At 40.1% G+C, this 25,022-nt stretch overlaps 1 protein-coding gene across 1 annotated transcript; it reads left to right on the top strand.

Moving 5' to 3' along the window:
• The first annotated feature begins 177 nt into the window (after window positions 1-177).
• Window positions 178-24,901, top strand: LOC307144601 (prolyl 4-hydroxylase subunit alpha-2). The gene is made up of 14 exons (XM_079847090.1): window positions 178-293; window positions 798-894; window positions 1,316-1,467; window positions 3,176-3,307; window positions 5,420-5,629; window positions 8,970-9,127; window positions 12,866-13,033; window positions 13,456-13,526; window positions 16,458-16,557; window positions 23,573-23,623; window positions 23,744-23,803; window positions 23,903-23,971; window positions 24,087-24,183; window positions 24,347-24,901. Exons 1-14 carry the CDS (start codon window positions 212-214, stop codon window positions 24,415-24,417), a joined length of 1,518 nt encoding a protein of 505 aa, XP_079703216.1. The 5' UTR covers window positions 178-211; the 3' UTR covers window positions 24,418-24,901.
• Window positions 24,902-25,022: the final 121 nt, after the last annotated feature.

The raw sequence follows: 25,022 nt of genomic DNA, 5'->3' as shown, positions 1-25,022 counted from the left end.
GTTACCAGGTGTAATTACCGAGATGCCTAACCTGTCATTGTGAGCGTGGGTCTGATCATAGGAGATTATTGAGTCAGACAATAACACAATTGGCTGTAATCTGTTTTTTGGAAAGGTGTGACTTAACTCCACATTGCATCAGTACATTATATTGACCAGTTTTGGCTTGAACAGAATGAGACTGAACGTTCAGCTCAACTAACGGCTCGAAATGGAAGCAAAGTGGATTGTGTTGTTATTATCAGCATGCTGGATCTCCTGTGTTGCTGTGAATGAATTCTACTCTTCAACAGGTCAGTCTATTGCAATAAGATGATGGAAACACTTTATTTTGATGGTCCCTTTTGAATATTCCACTGACTATAAGTATCTTTGCAACTACATGTCAATTTATTCTACATTTTACATTTACATTTATTCATTTAGCAGACGCTTTTATCCAAAGCGACTTACAAATGAGAACAATAGAAGCAAAACTAACAGTAGGACAACAATATGCAAGTGCTATGACCCTTCTCAGTTTAGTCTAACGCAGTACATGTTAATTATTATTATTATTATTATTTTAGATATAGAAGAGAAAGTGTTAGTATTACTGGATCAATTCTAACCCTAATACTCAACTAATACTCTAATGAGAGTTCGTAGACAACATAATTATAGTCAACAGAATGTGTTAAAGGGACCATCAAAATAAAGTGAAACCAAGATGATAAAACAGCATGTTTATGACATCTCTGTCGAAAACACACTTTGTTTTTGAACAAGTGCTAATTGTTGTGATATGCTTTCTGCAGATCATATGATTCAACTTATTGATATCAAAAAAAGGTTTGCCACATCCCTTCATGAATATATAGAAGCGCTGGAGCGCCAAGCAGACCTTCTGACAAGGTAAGTGTTGCTTTGTTATGCGTGTGATAGTGTATAAAGATATAGAGCAGAGCAGAACATAAAAGAGACCAGCAAACAACTTTATTTTGGTATTACAAAGAAAGAGCTTAAAGAAGAAAGATTAAAAGCTTAAATCCAGTTGAGACTGGTGTGACGAGAGGAGAGTATTATGAATGTTGAGTTCAATATTAACAAAATGCATAAAGCATTTTATGAGCAACTATTACACAAATAGTACATTTTAATTAAGGTTATATTACGTTAATTAAATATGGTGCATTTAATTTAGTTTAGTGTGTTAATTATCGATAAGTTAACAAACAGGACACAAACAGAGTACAAATGGTGTGTTTTTTTTTTTTTACCACAGTCTGTAACGCATCTTAAAATATTTTAATTATTGCTATAATTTATTCATCAGGATTCTGAATGCATTTGAGGATGACTTTGATGACTCTCCTAAAGATGCAGAGAGGTTCATCAGCAACCCTCTCGCTGCGTTCCAGCTTGTGAGGAAGCTGAGTCAAGTCTGGCCGAATACACTGGACATTATAGAAGGAAGACGTGCAAAAGGTCAAAGCACAACTGTAGAAATTCACAATATATCATTCAGACACTGCAATTTCTCATAACTTTTGATTATGATATGAATTATTGGTCACACTTTAGATTAGGGTCCAATTCTCACTATTAATGAACTGTTAACCACGACTTTTGCCTCAATAATCTTTAATAGTTAAGTTGTTAAGTTTACTGTAGGTATTGGGTGGATTAAGGGATGTAGAATTTGGTCATGCAGAATTAGGCTAGTACTAATAAACAGCCAATATCCTATCATTATGCATGCTAATAAGCAAGTAGTTAATAGTGAGATTTGGACCCTAAACTAAAGTGTTACCAAATTATTATGGTAACACTTTACAATAAGTTTCAGTAGTTAACATAGTCAAGGTATTAACTAACATGAACTAACCATGAGGAATACAGTACTGTGCAAAAGTTTTGTTAATACCCCCCCCCCCCCACACACACACACACACACACACACACACAAACACACAAAAATGGTTGTAAGTCAGTTATTTCTATCTTTTGCTGTAGTGTGTCAGTAGGAAATATCAGTTTACATTTCCAAACATTCTTTTTGCCATTAATTGTAATAATCCAGTGAGATTTGTGTATGCACAAGGAGTCTGACAACAGCCGGTCTGATCTGATCTCACCATCATCGAGTCCGTCTGTGATTACATGAAGAAACAGAAGAAACTGAGACAGACTAAATCCAGAAGAACTGCGGGAACGTCTCCGAGACGCTTGAAGAAACCTTCCTGCAAAGCTCCCTGAGAAACTATGCGCAAGTGTACCTGGACAAAAGCCGTTTTAAACGCAAAGGGTCGTTACACCATATATTGATTTCAATTAGTTAATAGAAGTTAAATCATAAATAAATTCAATTTGTGATTTTATTTTTGAAAGCATTCTCACTTTACAGCATTTTAACACAAGTGCCAGTGCTTTTCCCAGTCCTGTAGCTTTGCAGGAAGGTTTCTTCAAGCGTCTCGGAGACGTTCCTGCAGTTCTTCTGGATTTAGTCTGTCTCAGTTTCTTCTGTTTCTTCATGTAATCACAGACGGACTCGATGATGGTGAGATCAGATCAGACCGGCTGTTGTCAGACTCCTTGTGCAGACACAAATCTCACTGGATTATTACAATTAATGGCAAAAAGAATGTTTGGAAATGTAAACTGATATTTCCTACTGACACACTACAGCAAAAGATAGAAATAATTGACTTAAAACCATTTTTTGGTTATTAACATGCCTAAGACTTTTGCACAGTACTGTACATTTGTTACTGTATTCGTTAATCTTTGTTAATGTTAGTTTATAAAAATAAAGCTGTTCATTGTTTGTTCATGTTAGTTCACATTGCATTAACTATAATGTTAACAAGATTTTAATAAAGTGTTAGTAAATGTTGAAACTAATATTAATTAAGATGTATAAATGCTGTTTAAGTCTAGTTCATTATGTTAACTAATGCAGTGAACTAATGTTAACTAAATAACCTCATTGTAAAGTGTTACCATTATTATATTATTTAGGAATGAAATGTCATGTGAATTGTGAAGACTTGTGCTGTTATTGAGGCATCTGACGGGTTTCATCAGGTTTTTGTGTTACTGTAAATATGATGGAATCATTTGCAGGAGGACACACTGAACTGAACGGGCTTTAAAGATCGAGGTCACAGTCAGTAACGTCTCTGATTTCTCACAGATGTTTTGGAAGACCTGAAGTCTTGCGCTCAGACTCTCCCCGGTGCAGATGATGTGGAAGGAGTAGTGATGGCTTTGGTTAGACTGCAGGAAATGTACAGATTAGATCCGAGGAGCATCACGGTATTTTCTGGTGCGTTTCATGGTGCTTTTATTTGTTCTTTATCACTCTCCTGATTAGTGTTGTTTGCTAAGGTTTGCTTAGTGATTTGAACAAGCCCCTAACAAGTAAAACAGTGTAACACTATAAAGCAAATCTCAACTGCCTGAATTTTTCACATTTTGTCACAAAATGTAACTTTATTATCACCCAGTTCTTTATATTAAGTTGGATATATAAGTATATCTTACTTTATCGGCATACATATTCTTGCATAGAGCTCTATCTCAACTCCTTGATTGCTTGTATTGTCGCAAAATGTATATTTCCACCCAACTCTAATCTGCTAAATGCGACCATAAGGCACGACATTAACATTTTAACAATATAAACATTAAAGGTGCTGTGTGTAACTTTTTGACTACTAAAGCATAAAAGCACCATAACATGTTTGCAGAGATTTAGGAAACATGCTTCCTAAATTAGTTCACATACTTATTTCTCTGAAAAACATTTCCACAGCCAGTTTTTCTACTTTGAAATGTGCGTTCTGTGTCAGAATGTCTGTTTTTGTTTTGATCTGTGTGACTCTGCCCACTGCCATTTCACCCAATGGTAAAGGTCCTTGCACAATGAGTCCGAAATTCTCGTCCGAAATTTTCGCACGTTAAAAAATAAATATGACCTCACGTTGTGTCAATCACGTTTACACACTGCCTTCGTCCGTCATAAAACTTTTCAGATCGGGTTCGATTTTATGCGTTTTTCACATCCGTAGCAAGCATTTTGAAAGGTGTTTTGACAATTCAGAGCCACCGAATGACGAACTCGAAAAAACGCACACGAAAATTTTGGGCTCAGTGAGCAAGGACCTTAAAGGATTAGTTCACTTTCAAAAAACTTTTTGCTAATAATTTACTCACCCCGATGTCATCCAAGATATCCATGTCTTTCCTTCTTCAGTCGAAAAGAAATTAAGGTTTTTGAGGAAAACATTCCAGGATTTTTCTACATAAAATGGACTTCACTGGCAACCAACTATAGATGGACATTTGAACCTTCTTTGAACATTGGTATATATACCAATGTTCAAAGAAGGTTCAAATGTCCGTCTCAATGCAGCTTCAAAGTCTCGACACGATCCTAGTCGAGAAATAAGGGTCTTATCTCGCGAAACGATCTGTCATTTTCTAAAAAAAAATATACTTTTGGACCTTTCCAACGTGATGACGTAATACGTGGCGCATCTCAGAGATGGTACAAGATGGGCATTTGTGGTTAAAAAGTATATATATATATGATCGTTTCGCTAGATAAGACCCTTATTTCTCGACTGGGATCGTGTCGAGACTTTGACGCTGCATTGAGATGGACATTTGAACCTTCTTTGAACATTGGTATAGTTGGTTGCCATTGAAGTCCATTCTGTGTAGAAAAATCCTGGAATGTTTTCCTCAAAAATCTTAATTTCTTTTCGACTGAAGAAAGAAAGACATGGATATCTTGGATGACATCGGGGTGAGTAAATTATCAGCAAAGGTTTTTTTGAAAGTGAACTAATCCTTTAACACAGTGTGTTGAAGCCATGGAAACCAGCAAACAAACTAGGTCAGAGATCGCAGATTCTACCCGACCTAAAAAGCCTCGGCATCCATCTAAAAAATCTCTATGAACGGGAGCATATTAAAACACAGATAAATCAACTTAGCAACTTACAAATGTGTATATCTCCTCGTCTTCCATTGTCAATTGCGCTTGCTCATGTTGCGTTGCTTGTCCTCAATCTGGAAACCCGCATGAGCCTCGAGTCTGTGGAGGAAGGGCGGGAAAACAACCCTCACCAATACATTGTAATTTAAACTGCAGTATAGTCATTTCAAATAGCTAGCTGTCAATCTTACATTCTGCACCTTTAACACTGTGATTTTTAGTAAAGCTGCTTTTAAAAAATGTGTATTGTGAAAAATCCCATTCGATAGAGACCAGAAAAGAGACTTGGGTTGGGCACTTTCATCTGGGAAGAGTAACAAACCACCTAGCAGTGCTTTGGCAACCACACACATTGCCAACACGAAAAATCTTGTTCAGTTTGTACTTGAGGCTCTGAGGGTTTTAGTGACGTCAACTTGATGTGTGGCTTTTCAGAAACGAACCACAACTTAAGACTGGATCCAGATGAAACGTTCCACATTGGCATGATCTCTTATGTCAATCAACGCTTTCAGTATGCCCTCCTTTGGATGGAAGAAACCTTCAGGAAACTCAGTCGGGGCGAGGAAGCCGTTGTCACTGAAGAGGAGGTTCTTTACCAGCTTGCTTCATTTTCCCATCAGATTCAGCTGTCATCTGGGCGAGGTGAGGAGTTAACAAGAACGGTAATTAATTCAGAGATTTATCCCCTATATTCATCTACCTCTTCAGCTCAGAAAAAACAACAAAAAAACATAATAATATGAAAGTATAAAAATATAAATTGTCCAACTATATTTAATACCTGCATGTCATTAGAGCTGTAATTAATTTCTGTAATTACATCTGTAGCAAATTAACTCTAAAGAAATATTAATAATTAATCATAACTTGTTATAATTAATTATGAATATTTGGATCAGTTCATAGAATTAACTTAATCTAATAAAATTAATATTACAATCAATTAACCTGTTTGTCTTGCACCCAGCGCAATTGACTTTGTACACCGACGCATATATCGTTCCTATTTTGCACCCGACGCACAGCGGACTTTTCCCTCCACAGACGCACGTCGGTAAACTAGGAAATGCTCCTGGGGGCGGTTCAGCGAAAAGAGGAGGCGTGTTCCGCCGCAAACGTTCCCTGGTGCTATTTTGCAGTTTCAGAAAACAATTACGCCACTGACCAGGAGAAACCTCGTCTAAAGTCAGTGGCGCGTTCAGATGCTATTTTAAGGGCGCATGCTTGGCCATAATGTAGCGTGTGCACAACGCGCATACAGTTTGCTTCTCTCATCTACACAGAGGAGTAGTTGCCATTTTTGCAAACCATACATTATTACAAGGAAAAATATTGCACATGAGGGAAATCATTGTTGTGTCCATGAAGATGTGAAAGGCATACATCTAGCTTAAACATTTACCGAAATTATCATACGCCTGTTTAACCGAAGCTAATTTGGGTGTGTTTCTCCATCCCCATACAATGTCACTTCTCTGTGTTTTACGGCCCTGACGAGAACGTCGGTCTCCTCGGCTGTGAACCGCTCCTGGCAAATCCGCCGTTATAATAGCAATCCGCCATGGAACAAGCGCGCCTGCTCTTAAAGGGAATGTGAGATGTCGCTCTGATTGGTTTATTTCACGTTACGCCCAAACCACACCTATGAGTAATGAAGCGACTTCAGACCAACCCATTTTAGATTTGCGTCGGGTGCAAGAGTCATTTATCCCGCCGGTATAATAGCAACAGCGCCCGAGATCCGCCCACAAAGTTTCTTGCGTTTCGCGTTTAATGCTTGCATTTCAGATCTTTAAAATAGGGCCCTCAGTGTTAATTGTTTATTAATTCTAAGAAATGTACATTCCCGGGGCATGGGAAATGTCTTTCTTGCTGTACAGTACTACTAAGAGCATGTAGTCAAAATCTCCATGATTAGGGACTCCAGTACATGAGCATGAAACACGGACAACCTTACGTGTGACATGAACAAAACTTTATTAACTACACCAAACACTTAAACTACTCGAACATACACATACATACATGCATACAGTTTAGCAATGGAAAAGAGAGCTGACGCAGAATAAAGGAAAGCTAGAAGTTATAGCATTGTGTAATGGTCACCTTGAAAGCCACCAGAGGGCACTCCACAACTATTGTCATTCCCTCACAAACTACATTTCCCATAACTCACTGCCCGGACTCATCATCCATTATCACATCCACCTGTGTCTCATTATCTTGTTTAGCTCACCCAGCATAAGCCTGGTTTTCTCATTCATTATCTGCAAAGTCTTGTTTAGTGTCTCTACTGCATTTCTGAGCGTGTTTGTATCCAGTTTATCCCGTGTCCTGGTTCTCTTGTTTCTCTGACTGTTCCCTCAGATTTCTCTCTTTGCCTCAGCCCTGATCTGTTATTGTTTGGATTGTTTGTGTATAACCCTTGCCTGTTTCTGGATTACGTCTTTGGATTACCCTGTTCAATAAATTCTGCATTTGGATCCTCAACCTTCGTATCTCAGAGCAGTTCGTGACACATTGTTTGAATTCAGCTGATCAACACCCTCATCAGTTTAGTTCTAACACGCCCTTCTGTGAAAGGGGTAAGGATACTTTATGTATCAAATAATGAGATTAGGTTTGATACTTGCATGTCTCACCCATTTGAATTAAACTGTCCTGATGCAATTTGTTGAGGCTCCAGTTGATCTTTGCTGATGTTGTCTTGATGAGAGAGAACCAGTGTGAGTCAGAGGATCTTTGGTGAATGGAAAGACAAGGCCGCAGCCTGGCACAAGCTTGGGGGTCCTTAGAAACTTCTAGTTCAGCATCATCTTCACATCAATATTTCAGAAAATAACTAACAGGTGTGATCTTGTGATCAGTGATTTTTAAAGTGTAAAGATGTCACACCCTCTGGAGGTGTGTGAGTCAATAAGAAGTTATATCAAGTGGCTATATATAGAATTAATATATAGGAATTAATATATCCACAGACCGTTTGCTGGATTATTCAATAAATATAATGAATAATTTGTGTGTGTCTGAGTTGTCCAGATGTTACACTTCTATGATTACACTGTTGACTCTTGCTTTACCCATACACCCATCTTAATAGTAGCAAAAGCGGTTTGCAAATACAACATGAACACATTTTTTTTTAACTTTGTTTTTTATGTACAGTAAGTACATAGTAAAGACCAACATCCTGATTTTGTAGAGTTAGATGTATTCCTGGGTCAACATATTTTGTTGAACCTGGAACAACCTTCCTCTCCAAAAATCCTAAACATATCCTTACCCCTAAACCTAACCTTACCCATAAGTTATCCCTAAAACAACACTGGAGTAGAAGCACCTAACCCTGGGTCTAAGCCTAAACTTGACATGAACTGTAAGCGTGTCCCTCAAATCTGATTGGTTGATTGTAATGTTGTTCAGGGATCAACAAAGATGTTGATATAGCAACATGTTGTACTTGGTAAAATCATGTTCTGCGTTAAAGACACCTAATATAAACAGATCTGTAAAGGTTTCTCTTTGTGAGCTCTTGAAGCTCCGCCCTCTGTGCCGGGAGCAGCAGCTCATTTGCATTTAAAGTGACACATACAAAACAACACATTTTTGCTCACCCTCAAAAAGGGACAATTTTAACATGCTATATAAAAATATCTGTGGGGTATTTTTGGCTAAAATTTCACATCGAAGACTTATTTTACATCTTGTAAAAAGGGGCATTATACAACCCCGTTTAAAGAATTTCCAAGTTTAAATGGATAAATAAAAAATAAAAGATTTTTAAAATGGTTTTACACATTTGCTCCCCACTGTACAGTATGTTGACTTCTAATGCATTATGTGTAATAATGCAAACCAAAACAATGCTAGATGTTAACAGTGTGCATTAACAATAATTAACAAAGGTTAAATGAAGATCACCTGAAACAAATGCACTAATTCACACTCATTTATAATGCATCTAATTTGCAATTGTTCTTAGACCGCACAGAAGGAGATCTGCTTCAGCCTGCACTTTACAAAAACATAAAAGAGAGCATTAAGACCTGGACTGCAAAATACATCCCTCATTTTGACTCACCTGTTCACTACATGGACAAAGCATATGAGGCTCTATGCACAGGCAAGAGGGTTATGATGGTGAGTATATGCCTGTCTATATATTCATAATTATTTATAATCCTTGTAATTTTACATACAGTATAGCCTATGTATATATGTACAAATACAAGGGCTATGTATTTCCTTTGTTGGGTGATTTAAATATTTAGGCTATAATTGATCATAACGTGTTATGATTACTTGTATATATATTTCCCTTTTGAGCTAATTTGCTACAGTCAAGCTATCCTCGCCGTAGTTGAAACATTAAAACACAGAATTCCACAGGAAAGGTGTTCAAAAGCAGCACATCCACTACAAATACTTATATTTTAATTAATATAAAACAATGTTGTAGCTTCTGGATAATGATTTCATGAAATTTCAGTGTTAAACTCCATTAATGAGAGTGGCATATTTAATCTATATGTGTATATCAGATGTAAAACAGAGTTTAAATAATTTCATTACTTCGCTCACTCCAGCACGTTCCGTATATGTCCGTGTCCATGTCTGCACATATTTATGCCTAGTTTATTTTTTTATAAATCCTGATTTGTGCATGGAAAATTGTAACGTTTACACATCAGGTCCCAGGAGTTTGCGCTAGGGAAAGTATTATTTTTCATATGCAGAAAAAAAGGACAAGGCAGAGACCACATCCTGAATGGAGAATAGGAGGGCGTCCAAAGTATGCCAAAGAAATGGCATCCACATTCCAGTGGGCGATCCTCTGTTTGGAGACAGCCTTTCCCTTCTGTTGTCCCCCAAAACAGACAAAAAGCTGCTCAGAGCATCTGAAGCTCTCTGTGCGGCCCAAATAAATGTGCAGGGCACCTGTTGGACACAGCATGGATAAGGCTGGGTCTGCCTTAATACGAGGGAATGCTTGCAAGTTCACCACATGATCCCTGATAGGGGTAGTGGGAGCTTTGGGCACATAGCTAAGCTGGAATCTCAGGACAACATGTGAGAATGCTGGACCAAACTCAAGGCAAGTCCTCAACAAGGCACATATCGGTAACAGAGAGTGCTTGCAGGTCCTCAGCCCTCTTGATGGAAGTGAGTGCAGTCAGGAGGGGCGTCTTTAAATAGCTCAATTGACTCCAACGGCTCAAATGGAGCTCTCTGTAGGGCCAGAAGGACCAAAGGTGCAGTCTCAGAGGATTTAGCATCCTCACGCCTCTGAGGAACCTAATGATCAGGCCGTGCTTTCCTAAGGACATACAGTCTGCTGTCTCATCATGTGCCACTATAGCAGCCATGTACACCTTTAGGGTGGAAGGGGATAAGCGCCTTTCCAGCCTTTTCTGCAGGAAAGAAAGCACTGACCCAACGGCGCATCTCTGTGGGCCTTCGCCTCAGAGGGGGCTCTGGCTTGAGTGCTGGTGTCTGGCACTGTGGAGGTTCCAGAGGTCTAGGCGTGGGTGCCAGATTGTTTCCCTTGCAAAAGGTGTTCCTTCCTGAGGGAAATTTGCCAGGGAGGGGCTGAGGCAAGAAGCATGAGCTCCGAGAACCAAGTCTGGGTGAGCCAGTAAGGCACAACCAGCAAGACTTGCTCACCGTCCACCCTGACTTTGCACAGCGTCTGCTGACTCCAAAGGAGGAGATGAAGGGCAGGTTGTGACATGCAACGAGAATGGATACTGCCATGGCGATGATGTGCCGCGGAGCCATGCCCATCTCGGGACTCGAGTCTGAAGCCAGTGCTGAAGCGATCTCATATGCATCAATCCGAGCGGTGTAATGAATTCAGGCAGCTCAGCACCGACTGGGCGCACCCCATTGTGAGACGTGCTGTCATAGTGACTCCATACCAAGAAAAGAGATGCTCTGCACCAGGAATAGCTTTCTCTTTTCCCAGTTGACCTGAAGCCTCAACCGGCTGAGGTGCTTGAGCACCAGGTCTTTGTGTGCACACAACAGATCATGAAAGTGCATTAGAATTAGCCATTCGTCAAGATAATGCAGAATGCGAATACCCACTTTCCTTAGCGGGGCAAGGGCAGCCACTGTGACTTTCGAGAAGAAGCAAGGTGACAGGGACAGCCTGAAGGGGAGGACCTTGTACTGATATGATCGTCCATTAAAGGCAAACCATTTGAATGGTCTGTGTCGAGGGAAAATCGTGACCTAAAAGTATGGGTCCTTCAGGTCTATTGCCACGAACCAATCTTGATGTCCGCAGGAGGGGCACCAAGGGGACAAATGTTATTGACATACCTGTGTTGGGTGCCTCGTGGTGAGGCAGAGCAGAGGTTGCCATGTTGGGAGGCTTTGCGTCCCAATCTAGTGACAGAGGGGTTGAAACACCTACCTTACTCCGAGAGCCCGCAATGGAATTGGACTGTGACTGTTGGGGAGGCTGCGATGGGCAGACGGGATTCGGGACCTCAGAAGCCTGTAGGTGGCTGTGACAAAATATGTCTCTAATCGCCTCCGTCTGCTTCTTACCTGCCAAGAGAAGTCCTGAACAGTGTCGCCAAAGAGGCCAACTTGGAAGATGGGAGCATCAAGAAAGCACACCTTCTTAACATCTCTCTTCTTCGCAAGGTTAAGCCAAAGATGGCGCTGCCCAGAGTCTGTGCAGTCAGTCACCGAGCACATATCCGGCATCAGCCCTGGGTCAGGACTACCTTCGCGCAGATCTTTAAGTGCCTTGGTCTGATGGGCCTGCAGGATGGCTATGGCACAGATGCACTGCAATCGCAAGCTCGACCTGTGTGACCTCCAATTACCCCCTGGCCACACCACCATCAAGGGTGGTGAGGGTCAAAGAACCCGCAAAGCATGTGAAAGTTGTTTTCCATGACTCTGTGAACTCCTTGGCACGTCCAGGTAGAAAGAAACTGGAGTGGAAAGTCAAACCAGTCATCCAACTGAAAAAGCAAAGGGCAGGCTGGAGGAGTCCACTCAAGCCTGATGTTAGTGGCGGCCCAGGGCAAGCAGGCGGCTCGGTGTCAGCCTCAATCTGAGCCACCACACCAGATGGGGGGGGCCAGGCGAGTCATCCGTGTCCGAAAGCATAAGGCTGCGCTTCAATGCTGCGATCAATACTTCATCTTCATAACAAGCCTGGAGTGAGAAATTCCCATATGTTCGGGGTAGTGGCGTTCAAATTTGTATGCAACATGACTCAAATCAAAATGTATTTATAAATGACTTTAAAAAGCACAGTGTACCAAAATGTTGTATAATATTACAAAATAAAATAAAATATAACAGTAGGAAAAAAAATTATAAACTAAATATATTAGAGAAAGGGTTAAAAAAAATTAATAAAACAAACCCCACAAATGCATCTGCTCAAACCTAATGATTATTTTAAATAATGAAGGCTTCACCAATCAAATATTATGTTTTAAACATGTTTACAGAAATAGAGGATTTAATAAATATTGGTTTGCCATTCCACAACTTCTAAGTTCTAATCTGATTGGCTGACTTTAACCCTATTTTTTTTTTAAGTCTGCCTGCAAACAAAGTCATTTAAGTAAGTTACCAGGTTGATACAGCAAGTGCATTAGAGAACTAAATATTCACTGGAATTGCTGAAGTTTGCTAAGTTATCTACTGGGCTTATTTTGGCTGATATAGATAACATGGCTTTCTATGCAGCAAAAGGTTTCATAAAACAAACATTGCACATCAAAAGTAAATGTTTTACACTTTACACAAAACAAGAATATTGGAAAATTGGTATAATACTGTAATGTAAAGTGTTGAAGATTAGATTGAATGTGTCAATGTGGAGTAAAATTGCATTATGTCTTATAGACGGCTCAGAGAGAGAGAAAGCTGGTGTGCAGGTACAGAACAGGAAGAGGAAACCCGCTGGTGCTGTTTAAAGAGGAAGTGGAGTGGGATCAGCCAACGATACTGCGATACCATGACTTTCTTTCTGAAGGAGAAATGGACACCATCAAAACACTGGTCAGGCCAAAGGTACATGCAAATTTTATATAAAAGGTGCATTAAATGCCGTTTGTGTTTGATTAAGTAGCACTACAACATGTTCATCAACTCTTTATATAAAATAATTACAGCAGGCTACATTTACATATTTTAAACTGCTCTTTTAAAGTATTATTTCAGTGTAGACATGTTTACTCTTCTCCTGCCATTAACAGAACAGAGTAGAGGCTCTGTTCTTTCTTTTGATATATTGCATGTTCAGATGTTCATACAACAAAATATTCAGATGTAGGGGAATTATAGGGAATGTACTGTATATGGAATTAAATAAATTTGTAATTGATAACTGGTAATATTGATAATTGTCTGTACCATTTTTTAAATATAGAATATGTATTATTAATAATTAACAATATTCATCTAATGCAACACAAAACTCTGTTTATATTTAGCTTTCCAGAGCTAAAGTCATAGATCCAGTCTCTGGAAAAAAAGTTTCTGCTGCATCCCGTGTGTCAAAGAGGTATGTGTAAAAACTCATATTCACGCTCCTGTCTTTCCAAAACTGTATTCTTCTCTTTCTTCTGTGGAACATAAAAAAAGATATTTTGAGAAATGTCTCAATGTTTTTTGTTTGTTTGCTTGCTTTGTTCATACAATGGAATGAACTTCATTGTTGTTTGGTTCCCAATTTTCCCGCAAAATATGTTCTTTTGTGTTCTGCAAAAAAATGTTTAAAGGTTTGGAACCACAAGAGGGTAAGTATTTATTTTTTATTTTTTTTAGGTGGAGTATCCCTTTAAAATCCATGTGATTCATAGATAGCCTCACAAATATAGCAAAACCAGACTGCTAGTGGGTGAACTTTTTTTTCTTCTTCTTCTTTACACTTTTCCTTGTGTTTATATCCTTTTGAACTTTAAAAAAGTATGTATGACAGCAATTAAATCATAATTGCATCATTTTTTGTACAACCCCAAATCAGAAAAAGTTGGGACACTGTACAAATTGTGAATAAAAACAGAATGCAATGATGTGGAAGTTTCAAATTTCAATATTTTATTCAAAATACAACATAGATGACATATCAAATGTTTAAACTGAGAAAATGTATCATTTTAAGGGAAAAATAAATTGATTTTAAATTTCATGGCATCAACACATCTCAAAAAAGTTGGGACAAGGCCATGTTTACCACTGTGTGGCATCCCCTCTTCTTTTTTATAACAGTCTGCAAACGTCTGGGGACTGAGGAGACAAGTTGCTCAAGTTTAGGAATAGGAATGTTGTCCCATTCTTGTCTAATACAGGCTTCTAGTTGCTCAACTGTCTTAGGTCTTCTTTGTTGCATCTTCCTCTTTATGATGCACCAAATGTTTTCTATGGTTGAAAGATCTGGACTGCAGGCTGGCCATTTCAGTACCCGGATCCTTCTTCTACGCAGTCATGATATTGTAATTGATGCAGTATATGGTCTGGCATTGTCATGTTGGAAAATGCAAGGTCTTCCCTGAAAGAGACGACGTCTGGATGGGAGCATATGTTGTTCTAGAACTTGGATATACCTTTCAGCATTGATGGTGCCTTTCCAGATGTGTAAGCTGCCCATGCCACACGCACTCATGCAACCCCATACCATCAGAGATGCAGGCTTCTGAACTGAGCGCTGATAACAACTTGGGTTGCCCTTGTCCTCTTTAGTCTGGATGACATGGCGTCCCAGTTTTCCAAAAAGAACTTCAAATTTTGATTCGTCTGACCACAGAACAGTTTTCCACTTTGCCACAGTCCATTTTAAATGAGCCTTGGCCCAGAGAAAATGCCTGCGCTTCTGGAACCTGTTTAGATATGGCTTCTTTTTTGACCTATAGAGTTTTAGCTGGCAACGGTGAATGGCACGGTGGATTGTGTTCACCGACAATGTTTTCTGGAAGTATTCCTGAGCCCATGTTGTGATTTCCATTACAGTAGCATTCCTGTATGTGATGCAGAGCCGTCTAAGGGCCCGAAGATCACGGGCATCCAGTATGGTTTTCCGGCCTTGACCCTTACGCACAGAGATTGTTCCAGATTCTCTGAATCTTTGGATGATATTATGCACTGTAGATGATGATAACTTCAAACTCTTTGCAATTTTTCTCTGAGAAACTCCTTTCTGATATTGCTCCACTATTTTTTGCGGCAGCATTGGGGGAATTGGTGATCCTCTGCCCATCTTGACTTCTGAGAGACACTGCCACTCTGAGAGGCTCTTTTTATACCCAATCATGTTGCCAATTGACCTAAGTTGCAAATTGGTCCTCCAGCTGTTCCTTATATGTACATTTAACTTTTCCGGCCTCTTATTGCTACCTGTCCCAACTTTTTTGGAATGTGTAGCTCTCATGAAATCCAAAATGAGCCAATATTTGGCATGACATTTCAAAATGTCTCACTTTCAACATTTGATATGTTATCTATATTCTATTGTGAATAAAATATAAGTTTATGAGATTTGTAAATTATTCCATTCCTTTTTTACTCACAATTTGTACAGTGTCCCAACTTTTTCTGATTTGGGGTTGTAGTATGTTAAAGGACCATTCACAGCCAAGACAATAACAATATCCCAAAGTTTGCATAAAATAGGTAGATGGAAAGGTATCAGTTACACATGTAACCCTGGTTCACTGAGTAGGGAACGAGATGCTGCACTTTGTCTGAAGTACGTGTGTAATCACGCCCAAAGTCTCCCTAATGAAATCCAACCATGCAGTAGACTGGATTTAAATGGTGCTGTTCACACCACTATGCAAAGAGCCTCAACTTAGAGGGCCCTATTTTAAGGATCTAAGAGCATGGTCTAAAGCGCTGGCACAAGTGCACTTAGGGTGTGTCTGAATCCACTTTTGCTAGTTTAACGATGAGAAAAATTATCTGCGCTCCCAGCGCATGGTCTAGAAAGGTTGTCCCTATTCTTTTAATAGTAATGGGTGTGTTTTGGGCGTAATGTGCAATAAACCATTTAGAGTCTCATATCCCATTCCCTTTAAAAGCCAGTTGCACTCGGGCCATGGTGGATTCGCTATTTACATGGCAGAATTTGTAAACGGGAAGACTGAATGCGTCTCCAGAGATCAAACGGATCTGCTCGTGGTGTGACACCCTTCCCCCACATTTTTTTTATTTGATATACAGTAAATAATAGTCATTGGCATGACAAATAATTGTACATTTGTATAATATGCAGAGCTTAGCTGTGTACGGTGAGTTGTGTTATTAATGTCAAGGTTGAGGACTCATGTGCAGTGGGAACTAGTATGGGCTTATAATAAAAAAAACAAAACAAAGCAAAACATGAAAAACAGAAAACTACTCCGTCAGGGAATACTTATAGTCCAGGGCAGTTAGCAGTTGAGAAGAAGGACATAGGACATTTAGTTCTTAATGTGATCGTCCTCTTTATGTCTCTCAGTGCGTGGCTCTCTGAAGATGAAGATCCTGTGATCACACAGGTCAACCAAAGAATTGCTGATGTCACTGGTCTAGAATTGGAGACAGCAGAGGAGCTCCAGGTATTCACAGTTTTAACCCAATCAAAATGCTAGGTTGAATTTCAAGCATAAACTAGTATGATGGATTGATCTGTATAGCATGCTAATTTTAAATGGTTGACTTTCTGTCCATGAATATTAAAGAACTGGATCAAGGCCTCAAGGTGCAACTTTGGGATTTATTTGCTATGTGCATTACCAAAACTTATATAACACAAACTGAAGTATGGCAATTATTTAATGCACATGGTATAGCACTTTATACCATACAGATTGTTTCTGTTCATGTAATTGCTGACAGGGCCGGCCCTGACCAATTTGCTGCCCTAGGCAAGATTTTACCTGGTGCCCCATGCATCACAGCCCATTTCACCCCGTCATTGTGTTCATGATTATTTAGCATATATATATATATATAGGCTATATATATATATATATATATACATACACACACACACACACACACACACACACACACACACACACATTACAGCCTAAACACAAATACCAAGAGCATTATAGCATTCAAGTCAAGTCCCCATTATCTTTTATAGCACGTTTTACAATACAGATTTAATGTGAACTTTGCTATTTTGAATAAACCTGTAAATAAATATCATTACTAATTTTGGCAAATACATTTTAAAAATTCCATATACAGTACAGGCCAAAAGTTTGGAAACATTACTATTTTTAATGTTTTTGAAAGAAATTTCTTCTGCTCATCAAGCCTGCATTTATTTGATCAAAAGTACAGAAAAAATAATAATATTGTGATATATTATTACAATTTAAAATAATTGGTTTTCAATTTATTATACTTTAAATTATCATTTATTTCTGTGATGCAAAGCTGAATTTTCAGGATCATTACTCCAGTCTATCACATGATCCTTTAGAAATCATTCTAATATGATGATTCATTATCAAAGTTGGAAACAGTTCTGCTGCCTAATATTTTTTCATAACCTGTGATACTTTTTAGGATACTTTGATGAATAAAAAGTAAAAAAAAAAAAAGAAGAAGAAGAAAATGTTTTAAAAATATAAATCTTTTGTAACAACAATATACTCTACTGGTCAGTAATTTGGGGTCAGTAATTTTGTTCTTTCTTTTTTTTTAAATAAATCAATACTTTTATTCAGCAAGAATGTGTTAAATTGATAAAAAGTGATAGTAAAGAAGATTTATATAATTAGAAAATATTTTTTATTTATTTTTAATAAATGCAGTTCTTTTTAACATTTTATTCATCAAATATATTAGGCAGCAGAACTGTTTCCAACACTCATAATAAATCAGAATATTAGAATGATTTCTAAAGGATCATAGACCGGATGTCACATGTGACACTGAAGACTGGAGTAATGATGCTAAAAATTCAGCTTTGCATCACATAAATAAATGATAATTTAAAGTATAATAAATTGAAAACCAATTATTTTAAATTGTAATATCACAATATTTATTATTTTTTTCTGTATTTTTGATCAAATAAATGCAGGCTTGATGAGCAGAAGAAACTTCTTTCAAAAACATTAAAAATAGTAATGTTTCCAAACTGTATCCCCCCAAAACTGCACAACTGTAGAGTAAAACATTAATAAAAAAAGTGATAATAAAAAATGCGTCTTAAAACTGACATGATTGTTACAAAATCAAACATTCTGGGGACTCTGGAGAACTCAGAACAACTGCTAACATTAAGTTTAAGGTAAAAATAACTGCCATGAAATTATAGTATCTTACTCCTATGCAATAAATTGTTCATTCACTACATCACTTTACCTCTGTCTTTATCCCCTTTTATCCTCTTCTCTTCTTTTTGACACTGTATCTATCGCAGACTATGCTCATTTATAATGTGTCATGTAAATTCGGCCATCCGTCACAATCAGGAAACTTTCACCGTGTCTAGAACTGGCGCGAGCTGCCAGGCCCGTTTCTACGAGCTGTGTGTTAACATTGGATCGCGCACGCTACACAACAAATTACCAACAACTGATCGCGCGCGCGCTCTGTTTCTGACGCACTTCAAGCACTCGATGGGCGGGGGAAGATTGATGAGCGGACTTTTTTGCTTTATTTGGTAGTATTTCGAATTAATGCTTTTAAAATAGTATTATAAAAAAAAAAAAAATGTAAAAAAAATACATAGTATTATATATAAAAAAAAAAAACGCCCCTATGGATGAGTGGCGCCCCTAGCATTTGCCTATTCCGCCTATGCCGCGGGCCGGCCCTGATTGCTGATCATGTAATTGTTCTTAATTACTGTAATATGATTTTCTTTATAGCATTATCAGATTTTTTGTAGGTCTATGTATGTAGAGACCACAATCAAACATGTACTGTAGGTCACATTTCCCATTTTATGGGAAAGTTTCTGACAAGAAAATATCTCGGGGTAACTTGCGTAACCCATCTTCTCTGAATAGGGAATGAGACGCTGCATAGTGATGACATGATGGGAAATGCCCTCGGACGATGCTGATAGTCTGAACCCGTGTAGAATCACGCCAATTTATTGGCTGATGGCATGGGCTCCGTCTCAGCAGCACTACGTCACTCATATAATGAACGCGACATCTTCTCCTCAGATTTTCTACCGTAGAAGCCCCCTCAGCAACGTTAAGAGCTTGGCAGCAAATGCAGTGTCTCGTTCCCTATTTAGAGAACATGGGTTACATAAGTAGCCCAAGAAGTTATTTTTCATAGGTTCACTCAACACTGCGTTGCGATGAAGCAATGGGAATTATATACCACATACAGATCTGGCGCAAGAAATTTTTTTTTGGATCCAGACCAAACTCAACCAGGACCAAAACGACTGGTTCATGCAGAAAAAACCCGGGAACCAGGTCCCGCATCCAAATCCAGGTTGTAAAACTTGATAAAAGTGTGCGGGTAGGACCAACCTGTCACAACACAAATGTCCTCCAAAGGGACTCCTCTAAAAAGAGCCTGGGAAGGCACGACACTCCTAGTAGAGTGAATTATAATGCCCAGGGGTGCAGAGAGCTTTCGCACCTCATAAGCAAAATAAATTACGTCTCTCACCCAATGAGAGATCAATGAGAGATCCAGTGCTTAGAGGCCCTCTGCGGCGGGCCCCAAAGCACACAAATAATTGAGATGACTTTCGCCACTGGCCAGAAAAGTCCACATACAGCTCGAACAGGGCAAAGCAAATGAAGCCTCTCCTCCTCCGTGGAGGCAAAGGGAAGAGGACAGACAAAATTTAGCACGGCCACTTGAGAGCGGAATGTCGTGGACAGAACATTGGGGACATAACCAGGCTTGGGTCACAGAAACACCTTCACAAGACCCGAGGCAAACTCCATGCAAGGCCCACTCACAGAGAGAGCCTGCAGATCCCCCACATGCTTGGGAGAAGTCAACACTAGAAAAAACACCACCTTAAGGGTCAGAATCTGGTCAGGAGCTGATTCCAAAGGTTTCGAAAGGAGGAGGCGGCACGCGATTTATGTGTGACACCACTGCTATGTTGTCCGTCCTGATAATAACATGAGAGCCTGTCAGGGCCGAATGGAAGTGATCCAGAGCCAGAAAGATGGCGTGCAATTCTAGGCAGTTTATGTGCCACGAAAGAAGCTTGCCCATCCAAACACCGCAAGCCAGTCTGCCCTTGAAGACCGCACCCCAACAAGTCAGGGAGGCGTCCATCCTGTTAACCTAACGGGGGCTGACCAGACCCATCTTGACCCTTTGTAACAAAAAGACACGAAGGCAACGGTGCTCGATACTCTCAGCAAACGGAAAGCTGGCTAAGAAGGACGGATGCCCCTGAGTTTCATTCACCACAGGAACAGCCTCATGTGAAGCAGACCCAACAGCAGCACAGGAGAGTCTAGTGCCATGAGACCCAGAAGTTTGCGGCATGTGCCCACTGTGACATGATGGCTGAGACTGAAACGAAAGGCAGGGGCTAAGGAGTGGGAGGTTAGCTGGCCCTCCTAGGCATGAACTGCATAAGGGCAGCAGATTGCGTCTTAGCCAAGCACGCACAGAAACTGGAAACTGGAGCAGGGGCCAAGTGGGCCTGCATCAATAGTGAATCGAGCTGGACACCCAAGAAATTGGTCCGCTGAGAAGGTGTTAAGACACTCTTTTGAGCATTCAGCCTGAGACCAAGAGACCGGAGGTGGTGGAGAAGGACATCCCTGTGACGACACACCAACTCCCTGGATTGAGCCAGAATGAACCAATCGTCTATGTAATTTAGTACACGGATGCCCTAGAACCTCAAAGGGGCCAGAGCTGCGTCCATGCACTTGGAATAACGTCCACAGAGCCAAAGCCAGACCAAATGGAAGAACCCGATATTGGTATGCCCTTCCCCCAAAGGCGAACCTGAGGAACCTCCTGTGCCGTGGAATGACCTGGATGTGGAAATAGGTATCCTTCAGGTCCATGGTAACAAACCAGTCCCCTGCTCGGATCTACGCCAGGATAGTTGTTAACGTCAGCATCTTGAATTTCCCTTCGTAGAGGGAAAGATTCTGACAAACCAGTTCCAATATGTTACGCAGACCTTAGCCCTTCTTTGGAACGATGAAGTAGTGCCTGAAAAATCAACGGTTCATGTCCCATGGAGGAACCTCCTCTATTGCCCCCTTTTGGAGGAGAGATGTCACTTCCTGCTGTAGAACAGAGGCCTCTAGGGCGCTGTTTGTTACCGTGGTATGAATCCCGTCGAAGCAAGGAGGGTTGCGACGGAACTGGAGAGTGTATCCGAATTGGATTTTGTGGAGAACCCAACGCAACACACCTGGCAGAAGCCTCCACGCTGCCAGGTGGTACGACAGGGGTTACATTAGAATGGGCCCTGGTGGGAGCTCAGCTGCCAGACTTCTTATCTGGCTGCCAGTGAGAGGTGGTTGGCACGAAGCTAAAGTTACTGGAGGAGGCACTGAGGCATCCTCTGGCAATGAAGACTGGCCCAATAGGCAAGACAAGTGCAATTCAAAGTGCTTTACAGAAAATAATTAAAATAATCACAAAATAAAAGCAAGGAAAAGTAAAACAGTTATAAAAGAAATTAAAAGAGATATATGATACAGTTATAAAATGAATTAAAAGAGTAAAAAGATGATACATAGATAAACTTCTCATCTTGCAAAACACCGGCGTATCATATTTTTCACAGCTCCCAGTTTGACTCAGATTTTCCCATGGTGATTACACTGTGTCTGTGGTGTTCTTTTGGCGCGCCTAAGAAATCGATTGGACGTCTCCGATGGACCCGAAACGTATCCCGAAATGTGCATGGCGGTGGGTATAACAGATTTGGCCTGGAGATCATCTCAAGGGGGAACAGATACACCTTAGTGGTCTGTCCCTCACTCCTGAGATGGGGAAGTTCTCCGTTTACTGACCTGAAGATCAGGAGTGACTCCACAATGCTGAAGCAGAGCAGTGTATCTGGCTGTTTCAGGTCAACAAGCTTACGATGGCGCTGGCAAGGCATGGGACGGGCACGAGCTCCCCAAACCATGCAAGGTGGGGGATGTCACAGTGCATCACTCCTCCTAGAGGTCTCTTTCCTGTTTGCAAGGTGGTCCCTGGGCGCGAAGGCAGGAGTGGGAGGTTAGCAGGTCCTCCTAGGCATGAACTGCATAAGGGCAGCAGATTGCGTCTTAGCAGTTTTCCAGTAAAAAAAAATTCTGCTTTTCACAAATCTCAGAAAGATTTAACCAAAGACGGCTGTTGACAGCTACCAAGCCCGCCATGGTGTGTCCAACCGCGCGTGCTTAGTCACACTCAGCACCAGGTCAGTAGCTCTTTGACTGCCTATGGTGTCAGGCCCCGGCCCCTCATTTTCTTAAGGACGTCTGCTTGGTAGGCCTTAAGAATGGCCGTGGTATGCGCCATACCTGCCTGCCCAGTCACTGAGTGGTCCTACAGGGTTTAGAAGGAAGAAGAGGGCAGGACTTCCAAGATGGAGCAAAAGAAGACAAAAGATAAGTGGCCAGAATGCTAGTATAGCCCTGCTCCACAGAACCAACCAAGTTGGGGAACCCAGAGGCCGCTGCATTCGTTAGACGAGTGGAAAAAGGCTGCTTTTAGGGTCTTGAGATCTCATGATGAAAAAGCTGAAAAGTCGCGAGGCTCGTCCACGAGCTCAGTGTAGACCGCAGAAGGCCAGGCTTACTGGTCACTAAGCCGTGGTCCCAAATTCCTCAGAATCAGATGCCGTGGTGAAAAAAACAGCCTCCATTCCAAAGGAAACGGCATTGTGTGCCTCTGGACTGGGGTTTAAATAATCGTTGAGAAATTTTACAGGCAAATCAGCAGGGTGCGAGCGCTTGGGTGTGAGAGAGAGAGAGGGAGAAACTGGCCTGCTCGTAGCTCAACATCCGGATCAACAATGGATCCCCAGGCCCATTCATGAAGGGCCTCAGCCATGTAATTTGCCACAGAGCAACAGGGGAGGGCGGATGAATCCTTATCAAAGCAAGCATGCCTCGGCCGGACATAGCCTTGCGTGCATGCGACAGGCTGAGGCATTTCACACACTTAATTTGCGGGTCGTCACTTGCAATGAAGCGAGAGCACTGTGGCTGGCTATGACGAAGATCCATGTGCTTCACTGAGAGGAGAACGAAGCAAGTTCCACTGAACGAAGTCGCTGAAGCACAAATTGAGTACATCCAATGAAAATGGCTTAAATAGTACGGACCAGATATACCACTTCTGAAGAAGAAAATCTGAGAAACAGAAGGCACATTCACTAAATCAAGAGTGAGTGACGTAGCGCTGCTGAGGCGGCTCCTGCACCATCAGGCAATAAATTGGCGTGATTTTATACGGGTTCAGACAATCAGCACCGCACAAGGCGTTTCCCATTGCATTATCGTTACTCAGCGATGAGTGAACCTATGGAAGAGAACATACAATGCACCCTGTTTGGTTCCTGAAACATTCAAACAGGGGCCAGAATTGACTGTTCATGTGAGAATTGAGTCGATCTGTAACTACAAATTGACTTTTTTTTTTTTTTTTTTTTTACAGATTGCAAATTATGGAATTGGAGGCCAGTATGAGCCACATTATGACTCAAAGGTAGTATGAAAGTGTTAAAATTTTTTGTTTGTTATTCCTCTGGTCCTGTGTGAAGATGTACCTGGAATAGAGCATGCACTGTGTTTTATTTCATAACTTTGTTACAAAATCTCTCCACAGTTGGCAAATGACTCAGACTTTCAACTCAGAGGAGGCCGGATTTCTACCGTCCTAATTTATGTGAGGGTGTAATCTATGGAGTATAATCTAACCAATCATGTATATATTTCAAATAATTCCCACTTTCCAGATTATTGACAGTTAACTACTTTATTTTAGATGAGTGATGTGGACATTGGTGGGGCAACAGTGTTCCCTATCATCGGTGCAGCACTTCAGCCAAAGAGAGTTAGTTGAAGCACCTTTATTTACCACACAGTTACAATGATTTCATATTAAATTGAAATAGATTAAATGACTTCCTTTAAAATGTGCTCACATGTTCATGATTCTATTCCATAAGGGTACAGCAGTGCTGTGGTTTAACCTGCTAAGAAATGGAAATGAAGATGCCAGAACTTTACATGCAGCATGTCCTGTGTTTGTAGGCAATAAATGGGGTAAGTGTTCTGTGAGGTTTGTATTGTACTAGTGAAAAATAATTTCTTTTTAAAAAACAAGAAAACACAACCAGGTCACATTTCATCCCAAAATCAAAGACACAATATATGTGCACTAGACTTACACAATGTAAAACTTCTTCCTTTGAATTCTTCCTTCTAGTTGCCAACAAGTGGATTCGTACCTATGGCCAAGAGTTCAGAAGAAAGTGCTCTACAATCAAATCTGATTAAAAGACCCAAAGCAGACTGCACAGAAACATTCATGATCCAAGTAATGAGATCCAGTAAGGAGACAATGTGATGTCAAGGCAAAAATGGATTCAAACAATTTAATTAGAGGAACACTTTTTGCTTTAACGTCTGTAACTGGAGTGTTTGTTTTTTGTGATATGATGTTTCTACATTTATCTGCTTCAAATTAAATGATGTGGTTGATTGTAACATTGCGAGATAGACATGCATGAAGACAAAGAAAACATGGACATCAAGGTTTTTGCAAGAATTTAGTTTGTTATTGAACTTTACTAGTTCAAAATGAGTTTTATACCAAACAATTTTATACAATATACCATTTATAGCATCAGTCCCTCCCCCCACCCCACTATTTCAATTCAATTAGATAAAAAAAATATTTTAAAACAGCAAACAAGGTGAAAACATTTTTGAACAAATATATAAAACATATGCTAATAACTCAAATGAAAACGTAATGTTTGTTTGTGTGTGTGTGTGTGTGTGTGTATACAGAAGCCCTGACCTCTGATTTATTTACCTTATACTTGTGTATAAGGGAATCTATCTATCTATCTATCTATCTATCTATCTATCTATCTATC

Source organism: Squalius cephalus (genome assembly GCF_949319135.1).
Source record: "Squalius cephalus genome assembly, chromosome: 17".
In the NCBI taxonomy this organism is placed as follows: domain Eukaryota; kingdom Metazoa; phylum Chordata; class Actinopteri; order Cypriniformes; family Leuciscidae; genus Squalius; species Squalius cephalus.
Note: the sequence above shows the minus strand (reverse complement) of the source record. Positions and strands in the feature narration are given on the sequence as shown.